This window comes from Pelophylax lessonae (assembly GCF_965119305.1).
Source record: "Pelophylax lessonae genome assembly, chromosome: 11".
NCBI lineage: Eukaryota > Metazoa > Chordata > Amphibia > Anura > Ranidae > Pelophylax > Pelophylax lessonae.
Window position 1 is genome coordinate 207,821,029 of NC_138778.1, and position 22,680 is coordinate 207,843,708.

A 22,680-nucleotide genomic window follows, 5' to 3' on the forward strand; every position below is an offset into this window, starting at 1 on the left:
ACAATCCATTCTGTATCCAGGCAGGCCTTCCAACTGCATAGCTATTGGAAGATTAAACGAGATTGTACAATCTGATTGTCTAGATCAGTAATGACGAACCTTGGCACCCCAGATGTTTTGGAACTACATTTCCCATGATGCTCTTGCACTCTGCAGTGTAGTTGAGCATCATGGGAAATGTAGTGCCAAAACATCTGGGGTGCCAAAGTTTGCCACCACTGGTCTAGATTAAATTCTGATCAAAAGTAATGTACAATGATTCTATGATTTCTTGAAGAAAAGGAGAGAAATACAAGGGAAGCCATTGCTGACTATTTGCCTGGCTGGTCCTCTGGTTTCATCATTTTTGGACTCACACCAAACACAAAGATGAAGAAATTTAAATTTAGTGGCTGCATGCTTCTTTTAGGTTAGTGACCTTGAAAGTATGTAAATCGGAAACAGCCAGGCAGGTAGTATTTTCAGCAATGGCAGCCTATGTATTTTCCCAGAATATGTTACCTATAAGGTTAAAGACTCAAGTAACACCCCTTTATGCCATTACAAAGCAGACATCCACTACTTTTCTCACCTCATCCCGATCCCCTGTTCCAGCCACCATGAACATCTTTCTGGGTATAGTGGGATGTCAGATCCCCAACCTTCAACTTGCTGCAGCCAATCAATAAGCCCAAGCTCTGATCCAAGAACGAGGAACATGCATAGCAATAGGGTGTCTTAAAGGGTAAGTTCACCTTTCCAAAAAAAAATGCCTATGCAGGTAAGGAGTGTTTGTAGATAAAAACAGACCTTCCAGTTCTGACCAGTGGCGGTCCGTCCATTGGGGGCGCAAGGGCACTGCCCCCCCTGTTAATACGTCCGACCCCTAATCTACATGCAGGGCGCTTGACGCATAGATTCCAATGGGTTTTTTTTTTTTTCTTTTGGAAGCACGTGATTAGAGCCAGAGGCTCTAATAGGCTTCAAAAAAGGGTGGGCTCGGGGCGCAGGGTACTGCGTCCTGAGCCCACCCAGTTGTGTGACAATATATCACACTGATTCTCCTCCCAGCCAATCAGGAATCGGGTCCTGAGACCCGTTACCCGATTGGCCGAAAGGAGAGGCCAGGCTATTGGCCAAGGAAGAGGAGGAGGGAGGAGACGCAGGGGAAGCCGCCGCTGCTGCTGCAGGGTCCAGGGTGAGTGAGCTGGTGATGGGGGGGGTATGGTGTGGTCCGTTTGACGCCCCCCCCCCGGCTCATTGAGCACCAGCCACCACTGGTTCTGACTGAAGATGAATAATGTTCTTGGCCATTTACATACCTGATGAAGCCTGACTGAAAGACTCCCAGGATATTGCTGTGAGGCCTACTTGCTACTTCACAGGAGGGCGCTCTTTCTCTAATTCAAACCCCCTCACATGCTCTTTTTCTCCCCTGATGCAGTAGCTCTGAGCTCAGCATTTCAAAACTCCCTCCTGTGATGGTGGAGGTGAGCAGTGATGACTAGGCCTCTCTTAGCAACGTCCTGGGAGTATTCCAGTCAGGCTTCATCAGGTATGTAAATGGCCTACACCTGTAGCAAGAACATTATTCATCTTCAGTCAGAACTGGAAGATCTGTTTTCATCTACAAACACTCATTACCTGCATAGACAGTTTTTATGTAAAAGTGAACTATCCCTTTAAACTGGAGAGCGCAAAATCTGGTGAAGCTGTGCGTGGTAGCCAATCAGTTTCTGACTTCAGATTGTTCCATTAGGCTTTGACAAAAAAAAAAAACCCTGAAAGCTGATTGGTTTCTATGCAGAGCTGCACTAGATTTTGCACTCTAGTTTTAGTAAATTAACCTGACTGTGCACAAAATGATCACAATGGGCACAATTCACTAAGCGATATTTTACCGCATCCGAGTATGCAGTGAATTACCGCACAACGTTCCGGGAAAAAAAACTGCAATTCACAAAGAAACTCTCCTTTAAAATCTCGCATGCGTTGTCTTTCCAAAGTAAGCCTTAAATACTGCATGAAAGCATGCAGTAAGTTACCACAAGCATCTGATATGATGCTTTTTCAAAAAATTGTTAGGGTCCTTTCACACGAGCAGTGCGTCTGGCGGACTCCGTTTTGCTCAGCGGGGATCGATCCGACGATCCTTGCTGAGCAGGCGGATGACAGCTCCATCTCCACTTACTTTACAGAGACCAACCTGTCAGATCTCCGCTCTCCTCTATGGGGGGGGGGGGGGGGGATTGAATGAAAACGGACTGCCTGTCCATTTTTCATCTGATTCTATTCGATCCGATTCTCCAAACGAATGGAAAATAGGGTTTCTATCGGTCTGGATTTCACGGACAGGATCGGATCAGATAGTAGCGAGTGTCAGCAGACATGTCACCACTGACGTCCACTGCCCCATAGAGGTGCATGGAGCATCTGATAAGATCCGCCTGAAAAACTGACAGGGACCTTATCAGAAAGCCCGTGTGAAAGGGGCCTTAAGCCCCGTACACACGAGTCGAAATTCGGCCGGGAATTTTCGTCCAACAACCGATCTGCCGATTTTCGGCTTGTTGGTATGATGCTTCCGACAACCGACTCCGACTTTTCGGCCGAAAAAATTCTGGTGTGTAGGCTATAAAATTTTTGTCCTCCGTCAAAACACGTCCGATTTTCGTGCAGTCAGTACAGATTTCGACAGGGAAAAATCTTATGAGCAAGAATGGGCATGTTCAGAGAAGAAAGAACACAAAGGAAGCAAACCAACACATGACATCACTTCTGAAGTAGAATTTTGTTGTGCTGGAAAATTCGTGTGCAGTCTAGGCACATTCCAACCAACAAAACACAACTCTGGATAAAAGATGGACGACCGATCGGCGGAAATTCGTTGCGTGTGTATGAGGCTTTAGACAGCCAGCAGTATAGTTATGGCTGGTATGGTATGGCTTCTCAGTGTTGAGGGCTCAAGGTAACCTATGAGTTGGGTATAAAGCTCCATGATAAGTGGTTTGGATAACCTGAACTGCTTTGATAAGCAAAACTTCTGCAAGGTTTCAGCATCCATGAGTTGACCCAGCAGTGTGCGTCCTTAAAACGTCTTCCTTTTAAAAGGACCACCTGAGATCTCCCCCTCCTCTACTGCATTGCTTTAAATTCCAGAAGACTGGATTCCAATGGCTCCATCCTCTTTGCTATGCCATCTGCCAGCCTCCAGAAACAGCTCACTAAAATCTAGCTGACATCTGCTCCAGCTTGCACTTTCCCACCTATTTTTTTAAACCAATCACTGGGGGCGGGGTCTGACCATTGCCATAGTTATCGCAAGCTTGGACCAGTACTTAATTACCGCATGCATTTATTTATTTATTTCCTGTTGTTAATTGACTTTAATGCCTTTTTATGCGGTATTTAACAAATGTTTTTGGTGTTTGCGCTAAATACCGCATACGAGCAATAGTGAATTGACATTATTACATGCGTTAAGTGGTCATGTGACCGCCAGAACGCATGAGATTAGTGAATTGTGCCCTATGCATGTCACCAAACAGCATCCTCCGATAACTAAAATATCAGATTAGCACGATTTGTTCCATTACCCTGTGGGTGCATTTCAGTTATAAAGCAGACCTGTAGTCGGGTGGGATTTGGTGATTTGTTCTTATAACGAATCAAAAATATTGGATGAAACTGCATGTAGCATATAGAGTGTCACTTGCATCTGAATGACAAATGGCTAAGACTTTTAGTGTGCTCTTCTGGCTGGTGTGCAACATCTGTCTCTGTTCTACCACTAGGGCGGCGCTGGCGTCTGCCCACCAATCACAGCCTCTCCCACGGACGCTGAGCGTTTTGAAGGAGACCCCTCAAGTGAACGTCATGCACACAATAATTAGGTAGGTGATTTCCATGCAGCTCTTCCCTTACACTTCCCAGTTCTAATCCCCCAGCAATACTGTGGGGTTGATTTAATAAACCTGGAGAGTGCAAAATCTGATGCAGCTCTGCATAGAAACCAATCCGCTTCATGTTTTTTTTCATCAAAGCTTAATTGAACAAGCTGAAGTTAGAAGCTGATTGGCTATCATGCACAGCTGCACCAGATTTTGCACTCTCCAGTTTTAGTTACTCAACCCCAGCGTGTGTATCTCTGTATTACTGATTGTTTCTCTAATATACCTTTATTTCTCCCCAATCAGGAACCGGGAGACAAGCCGGGACGAATTCATCTTTTACTCACGGCGACTAATGAGGCTTCTTATTGAGTATGCGCTGTCTTTCCTTCCCTTTAGGGTGAGTCTTTGTAAATGGAGTAATGCTTGCTAATGCCTACACTAAAGGAGAGACTGATATCCAAATAAGTATAAAATGTTACACTTATTATACTGAGTTCACACTACTATGTGTCAGTTTAATAAACAATCTGCACTTAACATGATTTAGCCCCCGTTCACACCGGTGCATTTTGTCATGCAATTTGACAGTTCAGAATCACATGACAAGTTGCACCCCATTGTCGGAAATTGACTGCACTCCTTTTGACGATTTCAGTGCGACTTGCATAGACTTCTGTCCCACTTTTGTTTTCCTTTTCTGGAACACAGTCTCACTTTACAGCCCATTCACACTGCCGCGACAGGATTTTGTGGGGCGACCTCGGCGCGACTTGCACGGACTTCATATAATTGAAGTCAATGCAAGTCGCCTCCAGGTCGCCCCAAAGTAGTACATGACCCTTTTTCTAAGTCGGAGCAACTTGTGTCGCTCCTATTAGAACAGGTCCTGTACTATTCAATGGCGAGTGACCGACTGCGACTTGTCAGGCGACCAAGTCACCTGACAAGTCGCGCTAGTGTGAATGGACCCTTAAGGCAACAGTAAATCAATAAGCATAAACTGCAATCTAATGTGATTAGATAACACACTAGAGACTGGAACACAAAGAAAATACCCCATTTGACCATCTGCCAAGCTGACAACCGGCCCTGGCAAGATGACTGGGAGCAGCGGGCCCCAGCGTATACGGGCTATGGCCAGGGTATATAGAAATGATTTTTAGTGTATTTTCAGTCTTCAGACAGAAAATTAACTGACCTTAACGTGACGTTTTTCCTCTTCTTTTTAGCAATATAGTTTATGTGACAAATCCAAATAAAGTGTCCGATGCCAGTGTCTCCTGCCTTGTGTGGTGGGTTCTTCTTCTGACCCCTGAGTTACTGTTGAGTCTGGTTGTAATGTGGGGGGGGTCAGAGGATGAACCACAATACGTGGCAAGGACACGGGCATTCAATAATTCCTGAAGTTTTATGTGCCGGAGAGTCTTATGAAGGCTGCAGCGCTGGAATGGAGGAAAGATGGGAGACATGACTCACCGGAGAGTTTTTTTTTATACCTCTTCTCTTGTGGCATTTTTTTAATTTTATTTATTTATTTATTTTATCCAATAGGGTCCCCTTGGCATACATTGAATTTTAAAAGGAAAATGTGATGGCATCTGTCAAATAGTTTTATCACTTTTTTTTTTTTTCTAACAATGACCCACCTTGTCCAGTGCTTCAAGGTCCTCGTAGACTTTTACTAAAGAGTTGGAATTTAAATCAAAGGAGCTAAAACCACTTCACTACTGATAACTCAGCAAAGGCAGAATGACTGTAAAAGAAAACAATTCTTGATGCCAGCTCTACTCTCATGTAACAGATACATAGATGATTCTCTAAGCATTTATTCATCATAGTGTCTGAAGGAGAGAAGGCAAACAGGTTCTGCCATTGACCTTATACTTATGATGGTGAATGTGCATTGTTTTCTATGTGACCTCTCTCCATTCCTAACGACTAGAGATGGGCTCGGGCCTGTTAGGGATCCCACCTGCCTGATCCCGCCGGGAAGCCGACACTGCACTCCGCTAATCACAAGCAGTGAGACATTTCCTGATCTGTGCAGCTGCGGATCGGGAAATGTCTCACTTCCTGTGATTAGCCGTGTGCAATGTCGGCTTCCTGGCGGGATCAGGCAGGTGGGATCCCGAACACGTCCATGCCTATTCCTACTATGTACATCCAGACCCCTGAGGACCAGAATAAGTGAACATTTCCATGGAGCCTCATACAGTAATGATAAGAATTTGTCTAATGTATCTAAATGTATGTAGAGGAGAAGCGTTTTAACCTCAGGCTACACGGGGGGTTCTTTACTGTTAGGGCTACAAGATTGTGGAATTCTCTACCACAAGAGGTGGTTTCTGCGGGAAGTATGGTGGCTTTCAAAAGACTCTTGGACGTACATCTCAAGGATCAGAACATTCAGGGGTATGAGAGATGATTACAGCCACACACACCTACACAGGTTGAACTGGATGGACTATTGTCTTTATTCAACCTCAACTACTATGTAAACACTTTAAATATGTGACCATGGAAATATGACTTCCTGTACCTTTCAAGGATTAGAAAGGGTTGGTTTGTCCTTCCGAGGGGGTGATATCCACCGCAAGCTCCTATCCCCGGAGGTATGGTGGATATTTAACCTCCAAACAAGGATGCCTTTGGGAATGAATCATCGTTATGATGTGGATCTTTTCCTTAAGTTAATTATTACATGATCCGTGTTTGTGTATGTTTCATGTATTTTAATGTACCATATATTTTGTTCCATTTTGGCTGTCATCTATTTTAACTAACACACATTGGAAATGACTTCCCTCCTACAATTTGTAACAGCTGTTGGACCTTTTTGGTCAGCACAGCACTTTTTTAATTGATTGGTATGGGGGTGGAGTCTCCTATTATGTGTGTATATATGTGTAATATATATATATATATATATATATAATGTTTTTTCATATGTTGTGTGTGCTGTGACCAAGGCTCATCGCCGAAACGCATTAGCCACCTTGTCTATTTTACTCAGGTGTCACAATAAAGAATTGGAAGATTTGCAGAGTTGCCGGCTGTCCATTTGATTGACATTCTATTCCTACTAATGACCCGTCTCCTCTCTCTGCAGAGCTGCACTGTTCAGACCCCACAAGGACACGAGTATGAGGGAAGGACGTTTGATGGGAAACGAGTGAGTGGCCAGGAATCTGTTGGGGTATTTTGTGACGTGGGGGCGTTGAGTACACAGAATCTTTAGTCTTCTAACCTGCATTAAAATAGCACCAGAATGAATTTAGTCACTTGCAGCCCCTTACAAAATACGTCCGTATGAGACTTATTTAAAGGATAAGTTCACTTTTTTAAAAAAAATAATAGATTCACATTTTTTTGCAGATAACAAAATGTGCATTTATTCTTTTTTGAAGTTGGAGCCTGGAAAGCATTGCACCAGTAATCAGCTGGTGCCATGCAGGACTCCTGCGCACTGTCAGTGTATCTGTCCGCCTGTATATCCCGTACGGGTAAGCCGATACTCGCTGACAGGAAGACTCCCTGAACTACCAAAGTGCTCCACAGCACCATGGTAGTTCATTGAGAACTAAGAGCCGACAGCCGCTAAGGATGTTGCGGCTTGTAGTTTATTTAGACACACAGAGCTGTATGAATGATGCGGCCGTGTAGGGCTCCGCTGTTTTCTAACAGTGCTAGCTAGAACGGGAACTTCTTCCCATACTGCTGCCACAGGGAGAGAGGGGGCTGCACTGGGAACATCTTACATCTTCCACCCTAAAATCGGGTGGAACATGTAGCATGTTCCCAAGGGTGAACTTATCCATTAAATCTTATCTGGTCTTCTGTAGCAAGCAAGATATGCAAAGAGAGACCATAGAGCAGGAAGGCACGTATGATTTTGTTCACGTATTCTAGAGTTATTATTTTAAAACCTCTGTCGCTTCTTATGCGAGTTATAATGGCATCTCTATGAAGTTAGACTGTGTGAGAGGAAGAGTCGTGCAACACTAGTGATCTGTCGCTGATGGCAATTTGTTAGTGACAGGATCGCTAACAGATCACCATGGGCGTCCGCAGAACTTTTTTCATAGGGGGGCATCTTTTTAAGGTCACCCATGCTCTGCCCCTTTTCCACAATGTCATGAAGGCAACGTCAGTCACCGCGCAAGCTGCGACTCATGAGTAGTTTTTTTTTAAAGAGGGGAAACGGCAGAATTTATTTTAAAAGCGTTTGTTAAAGCGGAGTTCCAGCCTCGGGGGTCAATTTGAGCTAAAAATACCCCCGGGACAGTCAGGGCTAGTACATTCCATAATGGATAGCCTCTGAACTGTCCCGGGTCGCACTTACCTGTAAGAAGAAATACTTACCTTGAAAATTTCTTCTCCAGCGCTGCCATCTCAGGTGTGGGCAGCTGAAGCCGCATCGTCCTTCTTCGTGTCCTCTTCGCGACGTCAGAGTCCCACAATGCACTGCACTGCCCCACTCGTCACTACCGGTGCAGGCACAGCATCCCTGCACAGCTTCTGGGCATGCCCAGAAGCTGTTTAGTAGGGAATGTGCCGGAAGTGACGAGCGGAGCCGGTGCAGGCGCATTGACTCCTGGGAGCGATGACGTTCAGCTCCCAGGAATCATCACAAACCGGAAGTGATGGCGCAGGCCGCAGAGGGAGGAAATGGATGGAAGGTGAGTATATTTTCTTCTATAATAAGGTAAGTGACCAAAAATAAATAAATCACCAGTTTCCATTTCTTTTTCAGGTTGTCCTCAGCAAGCGGATGGCCCAAAATCGATTTTATCGATTTCGAGGCCGGAACTCCGCTTTAAACTAAACTAAAAAACAAAAAATATTGATCCTGTTCCCTTAAAGCAGTGATTCTCAACTCCAGTCCTCAGGACGCACTAACAGCCCAGATTTTAAGTATTACCTTGAGGAGATGCAGACTAGAGTACTGCAATCACTGAGCAGCAAATGATATCACCTGTGATGTATTTCAATTATCTTGCAAACCTGGCCTGTTAGTGGGTCCTGAGGACCGGAGTTGAGAACCACTGCCTTAAAAAATATTTATAGCACAGTGCTTGTGCTGTGTAATTTGGCCCCTTCTATCACCTAAATGACCTGGCTGATCCTGCCAGTTTCTACCCTCCCCTCTGTAAAATGACCACGGTATATCATGGCTGCTGAGCCCTGACATTGTGGTCTGTTTACGTGCCTTCATCATCCGCAGCCCTCCTGTCCTCCTCTCTCCTCTCTCCTCCCCGCCTGTTTGCTCCTGTGTCAGTGCCCGCCCCCTCCCCTCCCCCTGCTATTGTAGTTTCATTTAAAGTCTCATATCCTGTCTACAGTCGGTTTACTAATCCTGTGTGCCCCTTTGCCTGTGTTTTATAAAATAAGACTGTTCTTTACCAGTTTTTAGAGCGCCGATCGCTGCTCACATGACCTCCCGCCTCTCTCCTCCTCTCGGCCTCTCCTCCTCCCCTCCTGACTGACGATAACGCGGAATCCTCAGCGGCACCCGCTACAGGCAGCTGTCAGACGGGGAGAGGAGAGAGACAGCGGGTCAGGTGATCGGTGCTCTGAAAACTGGTAAAAAACGGCTTATTTTTTTAAAACACAGACACACGGGCACACAGGATTATTAAACAGACCGGACAGGATGGCATAAAGTGGCTTAACACCCACTTTAAAGGGGAAGTTGAGATTCTGGGGGGGGGGGCGCCAATGCAGATCGCTCAGGTTAGCTTGTCCTACAGTGTAGCCCACTCAGTGACTGAACCAGTAAGTTGTTGCCCCATTGCTGCTCCCTCAATGGTGAGTGACATTCTGCACTGCTTTGGCCAATGAGTGAGCAATGCCATGGAAGCAGTGAGAGGCTCTACAGCAATCTTGTTGCTGGAAAGATGCCACCAGTGACACCATCACTGGTGACATGACTTTGAAGTGTCCCACGGATTGTATAGGGTAGCTGAAGGTATGAGAGAATCGCCTGCAGAGGATCATTGGTGATAAAACCAGTGGCAAATCCCACATTACTTCCTGTTTTGCGCTTTCTCTACATCTCTAAAACAGTTCTAGTAATCACATCTAACTCCCCTGTCCTAAACTCCTAGCACTGCCATATTACTATAAATTAATAATAATCTGTGGAGGCATGCAGTACCAGAGCAAGCCTTAAAGGGATTCTCTACTATGTATTGCAGCTGTGACTCTACTTTCCTGATCAGTGCCATATTAAGAGCATTAAAGGGCCTCGGGCAATGCAGTGTACTGGGGCCCCGTCTACGCAATCACCCACGAGAATAAAAATGCAAATTATCGATAAGTTGATATTTATTGGTATAGCAGTGCCAGGCTATTGACAGCTTCCAAGTTCGGCGGCTGGGTCCGGTGAACACACACACGGACGGGAGTCAGACTAATCGGGACTAATGCTTGGCTGGGGCTGGGTTGCTGGGCCCCCCGGGCAACTGCCCAGCGTGCCCATTCGGTAAGATGGCCCTGTTCCCGATCACAGCAGCGGCTTCCCTATTGGTGGCCATACACATAGCGATTTATCTTCAATTTAAAAACAAATTATATATATACTGTGTGTATATATATATATATATAGTATTAAAGTATTGAAGAATGCAACACACTCTATTTTTGTGCACTTTGCGATCGACTGAAAAGACAATCTATTTAAAATGATCATTTAATTGTTCTGTATTATTATTCTTAGACACACATGTTGCCATGACTAATCAACTTGGCACAGTTGGAATCAAATAGGGGGGGGGGTCTTTAAATTGCAATTTAATTAAATTAATTCCCTTTAGTTGCACTGGATAATGGAGTAAATGATGATATGGGGTATATCTGGCTTACAGTATGTACATTTGGAAAATGTACCCTTTTTTATTTTTTTTGTGCGGAAAAGGAATTGAACTGATCGATAATATTTCCAGCACACTGGCAAATCTTAATGAGCTCCACTGTCGTCTGCATAGTATAAGCATCGCTAATCATATCTACATGAGCCATATTGTTGCAAAAGAAGATGCATGTATAGCCAGGCCTACTTCACTTGCTTAAACCTAAGCCGCCATGTTTTCTTTGTATCAGATCACCGGGGTGTCCATCCTGAGAGCTGGCGAGACGATGGAACCCGCATTAAGAGCCGTGTGCAAAGACGTGAGGATTGGAACCATCCTTATTCAGACCAACCCCAGCACTGGAGAGCCTGAGGTCAGGGGACATGTTTTCTCACTGTGGGCGGTGGCAGAACTCATTAACCACTTGACCTCCGGAAGATTTACCCCCCTTCTTGGCCAGGCCATTTTTTGCGATACGGCACTGCGTTGCTTTAACTGGCAATTGTGCGGTCATGTAAGGCTGTACATAAGTGAAACTTGTCATTTTTTCCCGTAAATAGAGCTTTCTTTTGGTGGTATTTTAATCATCCAATATTTTTAACTTTATGCTATAAAACATATCCAATACATTTTTTTTTTTAAATTATATTCTTCATAATTTTAGGCCAATATGTATTCTGCTACATATTTATGGTAAAAAAAAAATCCCAATAAGTGTATATTGATTGGTTTGGATAAAAGTTATAGCATTCACACACTATGGTATATATATATATATATATACTGGAATTTTTATTTATTTTTTTTACTAGCAATGGCGGCGATCAACGACTTATAGCGGGACTTCGATATTGTGGCAGACAATCGAACACTAACTGACACTTTTGACACTTTGTGGGAACCAGTGACACTAATACAGTGATCAGTGCTAAAAATATGCACTGTCACTGTACTAATGACACTGGCTGGGAAGGGGTTAAACATCAGGGGCGATCAAAGGATTATCTGTGTGCCTAGCCAGTGTTTGTGTGTACTTTTTGAGGTGCTTTTACTAAGGTAAGTGATAGATTTTATTCCCTGCTTTGCGGGGAAAGAAAATCCATTACTTCCCCGCTGACAGGACAGAGCTCTGCTTTGTTTATATAGGCAGAGCTCTGTCCTGTGTGTTTTCCTGACGATCGGCGGGTGCCGGCATCTGCTGTGTATAATCACAGCACAGCTGGGTCACCGGTGGTACGTGCACCCCCCGTCCCCCACCCCACCCGGAAGTGCCGGACCACGTACCTGGTATGCGATTTGGCAGTTTGTAGGGTGATAACCCAATAGCCCAGAATTTCTCAACCAGGGTTCTCCTGAGGTTGCTAGGGGTTCCTTCAGAAATGGGCAATTTCTGCCTCTCAGGTAAGTTCCCAATGACACCATTGTTCTTTTTAGCTATCTGTAAGTAATTCTTCCCAATGATGACAAGAGTAAGGAGCATTCTTCCCACTGACTGTCACACTAATGTGTCATGAGTTGTAGATTTTTATTTTTTAGCAGGGGTTCCCCAAGATCAGAAATTTATTTCAAGGCTTCCTCTGTGTTGAAAAGGTTGAGAAAGGCTGCAATAGCCAATTGGATCTAAGTAAAACTTCTTTAGGTTGCCATTGTTATTGTATATTGCATGTTATTACATACATACAGTATATATATTATATTATAATATTTATTATATATTATTTATGTTATTGGGTGCATAAGGATGTGATCAGCTTAATGTATACACCTTTTATCGTTGTGTTATAATGTAAATATAAAGGATAGTAGAATAGTTTGGCATTGTGTCTGCACATGTAGCGGCTCGATTTGCTTATTGCATGAAGTGCAGCACAGTGATTACGCTTTACTGCTTCCCTCAACTCAAGTCTGCCGGTCACACAGGACAATAGAATCTATATGTGGCTTATCCTGTAATTACAGCAGTTTTTCTATCAGGAACCAATCCTAAAGGGATTATAAAGTCTTTTTTTTTTCCTATAAAAATAACAAACATGTTATACTTCCCTCCTCTGTGCAGTTGGTTTTGCACAGGGCAGCTCGGATCCTCCCCTTCTTGGGTCCCTCTTTGCTGCTCCTGGCTCCTCCCTCCTGTCAGGTGCCCCCACAGCAGGCAGCTTGCTATGGGGGCATCCGAGCTGAGCTGCAGCTCCGTGTGCCCATTCAGACATGAAGCTGCAGTTCGGTCCCGCCCCCTCTCTCCTGATTGGCTAACTGACTTTGATTGTGTCTTAGCCAATCAGGAGGGAGAGTCCCAGATGGCCGAGGGACTCGTGGACAGCGCTGGATAGAGATGGGGCTCAGGGAAGTATTAGGGGGTGCTGGAAGGGCTGCAGCACACAGAAGGCTTTTGATCTAGAATGCATTAAGATAAAAAAACTTTCTGCCTTTACAACACTTAAATGATTTTATTCACCCCAGCAGTGAGATCTCCCCTTGTTCTGGGTTTCTTCCCCTGCTATGCAGTCTCACCCCTCCTGCTGTACTTCCAGTAATGTAAAATTTAAAAATGCAACAGGATAAGTTGTAGCGCTCAAGGTAGATAGGTGGGCAAAGCTGGGAAATTAGGCATGGAAATCTCACCTTTGGTACCCTGAGAGACTTAATATTGACAATTGAATAATTCAGCTAGCTGGTTTTTTGGTCTGTGACCTTTTAACATCTTTGCTCTCTCTTTGCCTTATCCCACCCTCAGCTGCATTACCTGCGACTTCCTAAGGACATCAGTGAGGACCACGTTATTCTCATGGACTGCACGGTGTCTACAGGAGCAGCGGCCATGATGGCGGTCCGTGTACTGCTGGTAAGCTTGTGATGAGATTGGGGAATTGTGGAGAACCAGCCGATAGACTGAAATGTTGTCTACTGTAACGTCTTTTTATCTGCGTAGGATCATGAAGTTCCAGAAGAGAAGATATTTCTGCTGTCACTGCTCATGGCGGAGCTGGGCGTCCACTCTGTGGCTTACGCCTTCCCACGTGTGCGCATTCTAACCACGGCTGTGGACAAAAAAGTCAACGACCTGTTCCGAATCATCCCTGGAATAGGTAGGAGCCTTATTCTCCAATCCTTCACTGGATTTGCTCACATTCGTTGTCTCTCCATTTACTTACCCCAAAACTAAAAAAGTACTGAAAACTCTGCTTATTTTTACCCCACTTTAAACTATTTTGAATACATTTTTTAATAAACCTTTATTTTTCTTCCAGTCCAACTTGATAATAGATGCCTTTTAAGGCCCATTCACACTGGGAGTTTATCCCCGGCTCCAGTGTTTATCTGGGGTTGGGGGGACACAGGCGCACCTGATGTTGGCTGGACGGTTCATTCACTGATACTTTGCTTAGGGCAGTATGCACCCAGGGACAAATACCCAGAGCACACTACTTGTGTTGGGTCATTTGTCTGTGGGAACATAGTGCCCTAAATGTACATACCACTAGGTTGACCGCCCGGCCGCAGCAGCTGTCAAAACTCTCAGTGCTGGACAGTGCATCTGTGCCCTCTAACCACAACTAAGTGCCAGAGCCTCATGGACTGTGGCTAAATGCCCAGTGGGAATGGGCCTTAAGTATTCTGTTGAGCTGTGTTATGGTGCATTGTGTTAAGGCATTCCATTCATTATAAATGGGCTGCCAATTCACTGCATGGGATGAAAAAATGGAATGACCTTTTTTTAAAAAAAAAAAAAAAACTCAGTGCACAGTATATACACTATATTGTCAAAAGTATTGGGACGCCTGCTTTTACACGCATATGAACTTTAATGACATCCCAGTCTTAGTCTGTAGGGTTCAATATTGAGTTGGCCCACCCTTTGCAGCTATAACAGCTTCAACTCTTCTGGGAAGGCTGTCCACAAGGTTTAGGAGTGTGTCTATGGGAATGTTTGTGCAGGCCAAGCAAGTTCCTCCACCCCAAACTCGCTCATCCATGTTTTTATTGACCTTGCTTTGTGCAATGCGCAGTCATGTTGGAACAGGAAGGGATCATCCCCAAACTGTTCCCATAAAGTTGGGAGAATTAAATTGTCTAAAATGTCTTGGTATGCTGACACCTTATGAGTTCCCTTCACTTAGGTAAAGTTGATCCAGGGAATATCCGATTGCGTCTCGAGGGATCCAGGAAGGAATTTTTTCCCCCTGCTGTAGCAAATTGGATCATGCTTTGCTGGGGTTTATTTTCGCCTTCCTCTGGATCAACAGCGGGTATAGGATTGTGTATATGGGATTGTATGGTTGGGTCTTCAATACTGTTTTTTTTTTGGTTGAACCAGATGGACTTTTGTCTTTTTTCAACCTGACTAACTATGTAACCCCACACCATTCTCCCCCTCCACCAAATGATTTGGACCAGTGCACATAGCAAGGTCCATAAAGACATGGATGAGCGAGTTTGGGGTGAGGAACTTGACTGGCCTGCACAGAGTCCTGACCTCAACCCGATAGAACACCTTTGGGATTGATTAGAGTGGAGAATGTGAGCCAGGCCCATAAAGACATGGATCCATTGGAAAATGTCCCCTCACCTCCAGTTCTGGGGAAACCTGTAAAATTTTACATATCTCCAAACTTTCTTTCCCAGTGACAATGGGTTTCAGAACAAACAGAAGAGTGGATCCCCAAAGACAGCAATAAAAACGGGACATAATTTCTGACTCTTCCCTACTCCTATCCAAAACAAATAAAATCAGACAAGAGATACATTGTAAATGCAATGATTAAATCTCGTAGAAGCTTTGACATGTTATCGTCATTGCAAAAATTATTTTTAATCTGTTTAACCACTTGCCTACCGGACACTTTCACCCCCTTTCTGCCCAGGCCATTTTTTTTTTTATAAATTCGTTTATTGAAACAAAAAAAAGGAAAATAGGCATATAACAAGCCAACAGATTAGACATAGTAAGCAGTGATAGTGCAGCGGTAAGATGTACAGCTCTTGGTGGACATAGACAGTATGGAATAACAGAATAACAGCATAGTGTAACTTGGGGGCGGATATCCCCCGATAATCAAACCCAAGCATTCCGACCCCCCAGAACCCATCACAGTGAGAAATATGGCATCAAGAGTGTAGTCAGGAGCCCCAGGGCCACCGCGGGGCAGGCCCCCGCCACCACCGGCATCCAACACTTGGGCGGCATCTGGCGCGCGGAGGGCCGCCCCCCGGCGGATTCCCAAGAATCTCCAAGGGGCAGGGGGGGATTGACACCAATACGTCCGTCTGGGAGCAAGACGTGGATCTTAACAAACAACCATAGTAATATGCCTGCAAGAGTAAACCAGACAGGAAAAAGAGGAAAGAAAGATAAAAAGGAGATAAAGGAGGGACAGCAAGATGAAGGAGAATAAGAGGGGAGAGAAAAAGAGGGGTAAGGGAGAGGGACAGGGGGGGGGGAGGGGGGGGCAGGATGGTGCGGCTCAACAGCACCCACAGTCATAGAGCATCATAGCAGCAGGTCACGGTATTCCGCTGAAAAAGTAAATTCGTGCCAATAGAACCAGCGTTTCGTGAATTTCTCTCTGGTTCCCCTCTCCGTCGCCATCAGATCTTCCATTTCGTTAATGCATTTGACTTTATTAAGCCACATGGCCACAGTCGGGGGCTGGGTCCAGGCCATTTTTTAGCTTTCAGAGCTGTCACACTTTGAATGACAATTCATGTAACACTGTGCCCATTTTTATCAATTTTTCACATGAATGGTAGCATTTAGTCTTCTCCCCTCCTCATGCTGTCAGCGTGAGGAAAGGAATGCCGATTACCAGCTTGTGTTTACATTGTGATCAGCTGTCATTGGACACAGCTGATCACGTGGTAAAGGGCCGCTGTGATTGGCCCTTTACCCCAATCTGTGATCAGCTGAGTACAAAGGACGCAGCAATCACAGAGCGCGCCACGTGATCACAGGAGGACGTCATATGACAAAGTAAGCCAGTGCTGTAGGCGGCATTGGGCTATAGCATGGGCGGGAAGAGGTTTCAAGTGCATCTTTCTTTTAATAACACCATGTGATCCTGCCGGGAAGGTCCTTGTATAGGCACCTCTTTTTATAGGGTGACTATATTCTGTTCATGATCTCAATTGTACTTCTGTGTTTTCACCCAGTCACATGAATTTCCAGGAGCGTCACACTGATTATCATTCTCAGTGCAGATACTAAGTACTTGTACTCATGCAAATGCTCCGATACTAAAACTGTTACTCTCAAGTTTTATTAAACACATATAAAGTGTTGCTTACAGGCAGGAAAAAGAGCTTTTGGCTTGACAAAGAGGCAGTGCCTTGAAACGAGACCGAGACGGTTGTGCCTCCCCAGTTCTAGTGATCTGGTTGGTGAGACCTCACTTCCGGTGACATCATTTCCAGTCCACCATGACTGGTGATGCCCAGTGGCTCTTCCTGGATATGGGGATACACAGCAGAACACCATCTACATCCCTCCTCCCAGATCCTTCATGCATCCTGCTTTCCTGGTGGCCACAGATGGTATTTCTCTACACCAGAACCTGGTCACATGTGGGGATGTGGTGTTGCTCTGTTTCTGTATATAAGTGGTTCTTTACATGTTTTTATTTAATACAGACACTAAAAATCTGTATCGGTAATTGGAATCGGCAAAGACTTGAGAAAAGGCATTGGTACTTAATCTTAAAAGAAAAAAAAAATGGTATTGGTGCATCCCTAATTTCCAGTAAAGAACTTTAGATACACATTCCTCAGGTATTGTCTAATGTTATCCCTATCCGGAAATGTCATGCAGTCACCTGGAGTGCTCATAGACATGAAGTGATGGCAGGGGATCAGCAGCACTGGGATGCAACAAAGGAAAAAAAAAGTGGAAAGATTATTTTATGAAAAATACATGACAGTTCTTTATAATACACAATGCTTAGCAAACTAAAAGTCATTCAGTTTGGGTTGACATGTAGTTTCAATAGTTTGGTCATGTGACCTCCTAATATACCCAACACCTGTGTGCAGTTATTTTCTATTACTGTCTCTGTCTTTCATTCTAGGTAATTTTGGTGACCGTTATTTTGGCACAGATGCCCCTGCAGATTGGAGTGATGAAGATGACCCAGCTTGATTCCCACACATGTTCTCCATCGCTGGTGCCAATGTCTGACAACTGCAATGAGAAGACATTCTGAGGTTTTCCATAGCAACCAGATTCCATGTCATTTTTCCCGGGGTCCAGAGAACAGAAGCTGAAATCTGGTAGTTGTGAATGACGGCTCTGCTTCTAGATTGCACCAGTTTCTTCAATTATATAGCTTAAAGAACCAGGGCAGATGTCCGCTCCAAGCTAATTCTCCAAAAACACCCATGTTGTTTTTCTGTTTTATATATATGTATGTATGTATAAAAAAAAATAATTATTTTTATTCTGCTGGTGTTCTCCTTTAAACAGTTAATTATTTAAAAATAAATCTTATTATACATATTACGATGTGAAATGTACAGTATGGTTGATTTTTTTTTTTTTTTTATTGTTTACCATCCTTACTCATGAGAAGATTTTTAGTCACTGTACCAAACAAATGATGTCCTAAAGGATACCTAATAAAGTATGTGGTATATGTGTTTATCTGGGCACACCGAGGGGAATTTACTAAGACTGATGCAGCTCTGCAAGGCAACCAAGTGGCTTCTAGCTTTCATTTTCAAAGCGTAAATGAACAAACTGAAGTTAGAAGCTGATTGGTTACTATGTACAGCTGCTCCAGGTTTAGTTAATTATCCCCCCACTGTGGCTTTGTGCTAGGGATCGACTGATTATCGGCAAAGGGCCGATATGAACTTTCCCCGATATATCTGAATCAGCCCCGGAGGTTACCGATATTTCGGAAAGTGCTGTACCGGAGTGATGCCTGCAGCTAGAGGCATCACCCCGGTACCGGTGTCCATAGCCGACGGTCGGCTGTCTTGCAATGACAACCGATGTGGCTGAGAAGCCGCTCGGCTGTCATTACAAGGAGCGGGAGGGGACGTTTCCCCCCGCCTTCCGTGGCTCGCCCAGGTCTCCTGTCCCACCGGGAGACCCGGGCAACCTACCTGCACCGCCGCCTAAGACCCGATCAAAGCCGCATTCGGCTCTGATTGGGTCTCCATGCATAAACCTTTGTGGCGCCAGATTAAAAAAAATGATAGCATTCAAAACAGCCAAACGGCGTTTTGAATGCTTTTAAGTGCAGAGGAGGGGTTTGGGGTCTTTTAGACCCCCAGATCCCTCCACTACATTACCTGTCAAGTAAATAAAAAATAATAATTTTCTTTAATTGTATGGAAATATCAGCCGATACGTGATTACCAAAATATCGGTAGCGGCAATGAAAAAACGATATCGGTCGATCACTACTTTGTGCATAGCCAATCTTGCCTACCTTATGGTTCAGACATGTCAGGTTGACACTTCCCAAGCCACATGTGGCTCTCTTGCTCCTTTCTCCCTTTCTTCTGGCTCTTTGACAGTATAAGACTTAAAACCAATTACGGACGCTAGTAACATTGACTTTTAAAAAGTTGCAGTAATGTAATATACAAAACTAGTGACTGTGAACAATTTAGCAATTTATTAATCTATTTTAGAATGCGTATTTTATTCAGTGGCGTGCTTTAGTCCTTGTTTTGCTATTTCTATTTGCTTGCCCTCAGTATGTTAGCATAACCCTTTAAAGATGTGGCCTAAGCCAAGTGATTTTTTTTTTTCTTTTAAGTATATCCAAAGTCTTTTTTTTTTTTTTTTTTTTTTTTAGGTTAAAATCCTTATCAGGTTCACTGCCATCTATAGAGCGTTTTCTCTTTCTGTCCCATCAACGCAACAGGAAGCGAGAAAAGATCCCTCCAAACTCTCCCTCTTAGGCTGGCCATACATTATACAATTTTCTTGTACAATTTTCCTTATCATTTACCTAAACCATATAATATGAGGTCCAACCTAAACACTTTCAATTTGAATGCAATCAGGCAGGCCCTTGCACTACATAGTTGAAGGTAAATCTAAAGGAAATTCAATAAGAACATTGTATAATATGTGGCCAGTGTAGCTGTTACTGTAGTAAGTATCTCTATTAGGAGATTTGCCCTTAATTCCTGTTCTGGTCCATGTCCAAATTTTGGATTTCCCATCACTTTATTTTCAGTTGACAATACTCACCAGGACAAAGAGAGGGGTGAATCTTCCCAGTGGAGACACAGACACCATTAAAAAATCGAATTCGTTCTTCCCTACTTAATCAAATCCTAAAGAAAAAAAAAAATTACATATGTAGCACCACCCCCGCAGGAGCTGCTGATTATATTATTGGGTCTACACCCTGCCTAACAACCCAATCAAATTGGCTCGATCCCTCCTCAGGCACAACTGACCCAGAATAGGACTGGACTATCAAATAGATACCCAGGTTGGAATACAATACTTCACTATGCAACAATACCTTGTTACCTTCTTGAATAGTAGTCCTTCTGGGTGACACAATGGAACAACGCACAAGATTGTAATTAACCAAACTTAGTTTACTATATATCAAATTGAATAGGGGAGATACAATACAATACAATACAAGTCCATAAAAGGTTATTTAAAACAGCTTTAAAAAGGTAAAAGAATACCCCCACACTCCTCCTGCATTAAGGCTAGACACAGTACCAGGTAGGTGGGCCTATCTGAGTCCCTCCCCCAGAGTTCTCTTCTTTCTTGTTGATCTTCGCTAGCAAGGTTATTGAATAGAGCTCATTTGTAATCCAGATTAGGAATAAAGATCAAGAGAGAGAAAACAACGAGCTGTTAGTTGTCACCGCAGGGTGTCTGCGTAACTGAGCAATAACTTCTGCGAGAGAGATAAGCCTCTGGCGACTCCTTTACAGACCTTATTGTTTGTCTATGAGTCTCCTGAGAGAGTATGGTGATAAACCCCGGGGTTTTATCACCTCCTGCTGCGCTACCGCTATCTGTAGATAAAACTGTCTCTTCAGCAGATAAAGTCAGTTATTGGGCATGTGCCCTCTCACCAACAGAAGTTTCTCCTTCGCGCGCTTCCACTGCGGTCTCAGTCCTTTGGCTATATGCCAGCCGCGCGGGGTCCTTCTGGCGGATGACTTCCGGTCTCGGCAAACAGCAGTATGACCTCCAGGAATGTGCCTCGTGCTTGAGATGGGACGGTTCCACGTCGTCCCTCCAGGCTAAAAGGCTCTGGCCCAATATCCAGTGTCAGTCCTTCACTCTCGCTCGCTGGTTCCTCAGAGTCCAGCGCAGAAAGGCCCCCCCCCTTCGCGCACTTCTCTCTTCCTTTAAATAACCTCCCCCATAGTGCCGTGCGGTGCAGCCGTGCACCCTGGATCTTGCAAAGCAGCCTGGGAGATGTAGTTTCTTCATCTTGTGAAAAGGAAGTCACAGCCCGGGAAATTCCATGCAGCTACCACTAGAGGGAGCCTAGTTCCTGGATCTTGCAAAGCAGCCTGGGAGATGTAGTTTCTTCATCTTGTGAAAAGGAAGTCACAGCCCGGGAAATTCCATGCAGCTACCACTAGAGGGAGCCTAGTTCCTTCCCACATATCAAACAGTGTCTTTAGGCATGTTTAACCCCGCTACACACTCCCCCCACTTGAGAAACTTTGGTCCCCAAAGAGGTCAACAGTATGTACCCTAGTGCATAGGTTGGCATTATACAACAAAAACATTAACATTTTGCTGAAATAAGTCAATCTGAATACATCCAATTTTGTATTCTAATAGCAGTGCAACAGTAAAACGATAAAGTGCAATTAATAAACAAATAAGTGATTTCTACAGTGTTAATATAGTGCTGATTTCTAGTGCTTTTATATAGTGCTCCTTTAAAAAGCACTTGTGCCTTTGCAATTTCTTAAACACTTACATCTTAAAGTTTGTGTTGAAAAAAAAAACATCAAAAGGTGAGAAAGAAAAAAAAACATATAGTGAGGTCAGAGCAACAAAATGTGCGCAAACATTAACTTACAAAGTAAACCAAATTGTGAACATCAAAAACTGTGCTTATTATAATGGCCAAACCCAATATCCTTATGTACAAACTTAAATGCAAACGTTTTCTACTTCAATACTTTGTTCTCATGATCTCTCACAGACCCCCCAAAACTTGGGTGGCTTGTACAGTTGTGCCTGGGGGTGAGCTAGGGTTGTCCCCCACCAAATCTACAGTGGAGGAACTAGGCTGGTCAGGAGATCTTTTGGAGGTAAAAACAGCTTCTTCCGAACATTCACCCAATTGATCATAGGTCAGTCTCTTAGGTGGGTGAATGACTCTCCTTTCCCTCTGTTCCCGTGGAGGCATGCTCTCAGAGGTGCTAGGATCAGGCACTTCTGAGGATTCTTCAATGTCCCCCTCCTCATGTTCCAACACAGAGGAACCTGATGGTTCAAGAGAGGTCAGTTCTTCTTCAGAGAAGGGTGCAACCTCCTCCTCAGAATCTTCATCCTCAGCTGCTTCTTCTGGAAGCATATGAAAGGGTATGAATTCAGGGGCTTCTGCCCGAAGGGCTCCTCTATCAGCCAAGTCAGATGAAGACAGGGAGGCAGGTGTGGGTTCTGGCAACTGAGATGACCACAACCAGTCGGGTACCTCCTCTTCATCTTCCAAATCTTCAGATGGAGAACTTCCCTCTCCCTCATCTGGGAGCGTCGTCTGAGATCTGGTAACTGGTCTGGACCGGCGAGAAGTCGAAGGGGCCTCTGACAAGTCTTCCACAGGGGGCATACGAACCGCTTCAGAGAGAGGCAGCAAATGGTTCCGATGCCAAGCCTTCAATGGACCCACACTTCCTTCAGGCCGAATTTGGTACACAGGAAGGTTTGGCAGTTGCTTGCAGATAACATAAGGTTGGGACTTCCAGCGGTCTGCCAACTTGTGTTTTCCCGGGACACCCAAGTTTCTCAACAA

At 44.3% G+C, this 22,680-nt stretch overlaps 1 protein-coding gene across 5 annotated transcripts in view; it reads left to right on the plus strand.

The window, feature by feature from the left end:
• The window catches only part of UCKL1 (uridine-cytidine kinase 1 like 1), a 61,444-nt gene extending 43,234 nt beyond the window's left edge, over positions 1-18,210 (plus strand). For all 5 annotated transcript variants that reach the window (XM_082271536.1, XM_082271537.1, XM_082271534.1 and 2 more), the window contains exons 9-15: positions 3,774-3,872; positions 4,176-4,269; positions 6,982-7,044; positions 10,974-11,096; positions 13,455-13,562; positions 13,650-13,806; positions 17,779-18,210. In XM_082271536.1, the coding sequence (XP_082127662.1) occupies positions 3,774-3,872; positions 4,176-4,269; positions 6,982-7,044; positions 10,974-11,096; positions 13,455-13,562; positions 13,650-13,806; positions 17,779-17,849 (715 nt within the window). In that variant the 3' untranslated portion in view covers positions 17,850-18,210. The remainder of the gene's footprint in view (positions 1-3,773; positions 3,873-4,175; positions 4,270-6,981; positions 7,045-10,973; positions 11,097-13,454; positions 13,563-13,649; positions 13,807-17,778) is intronic.
• The last annotated feature ends 4,470 nt before the right edge of the window (positions 18,211-22,680 follow it).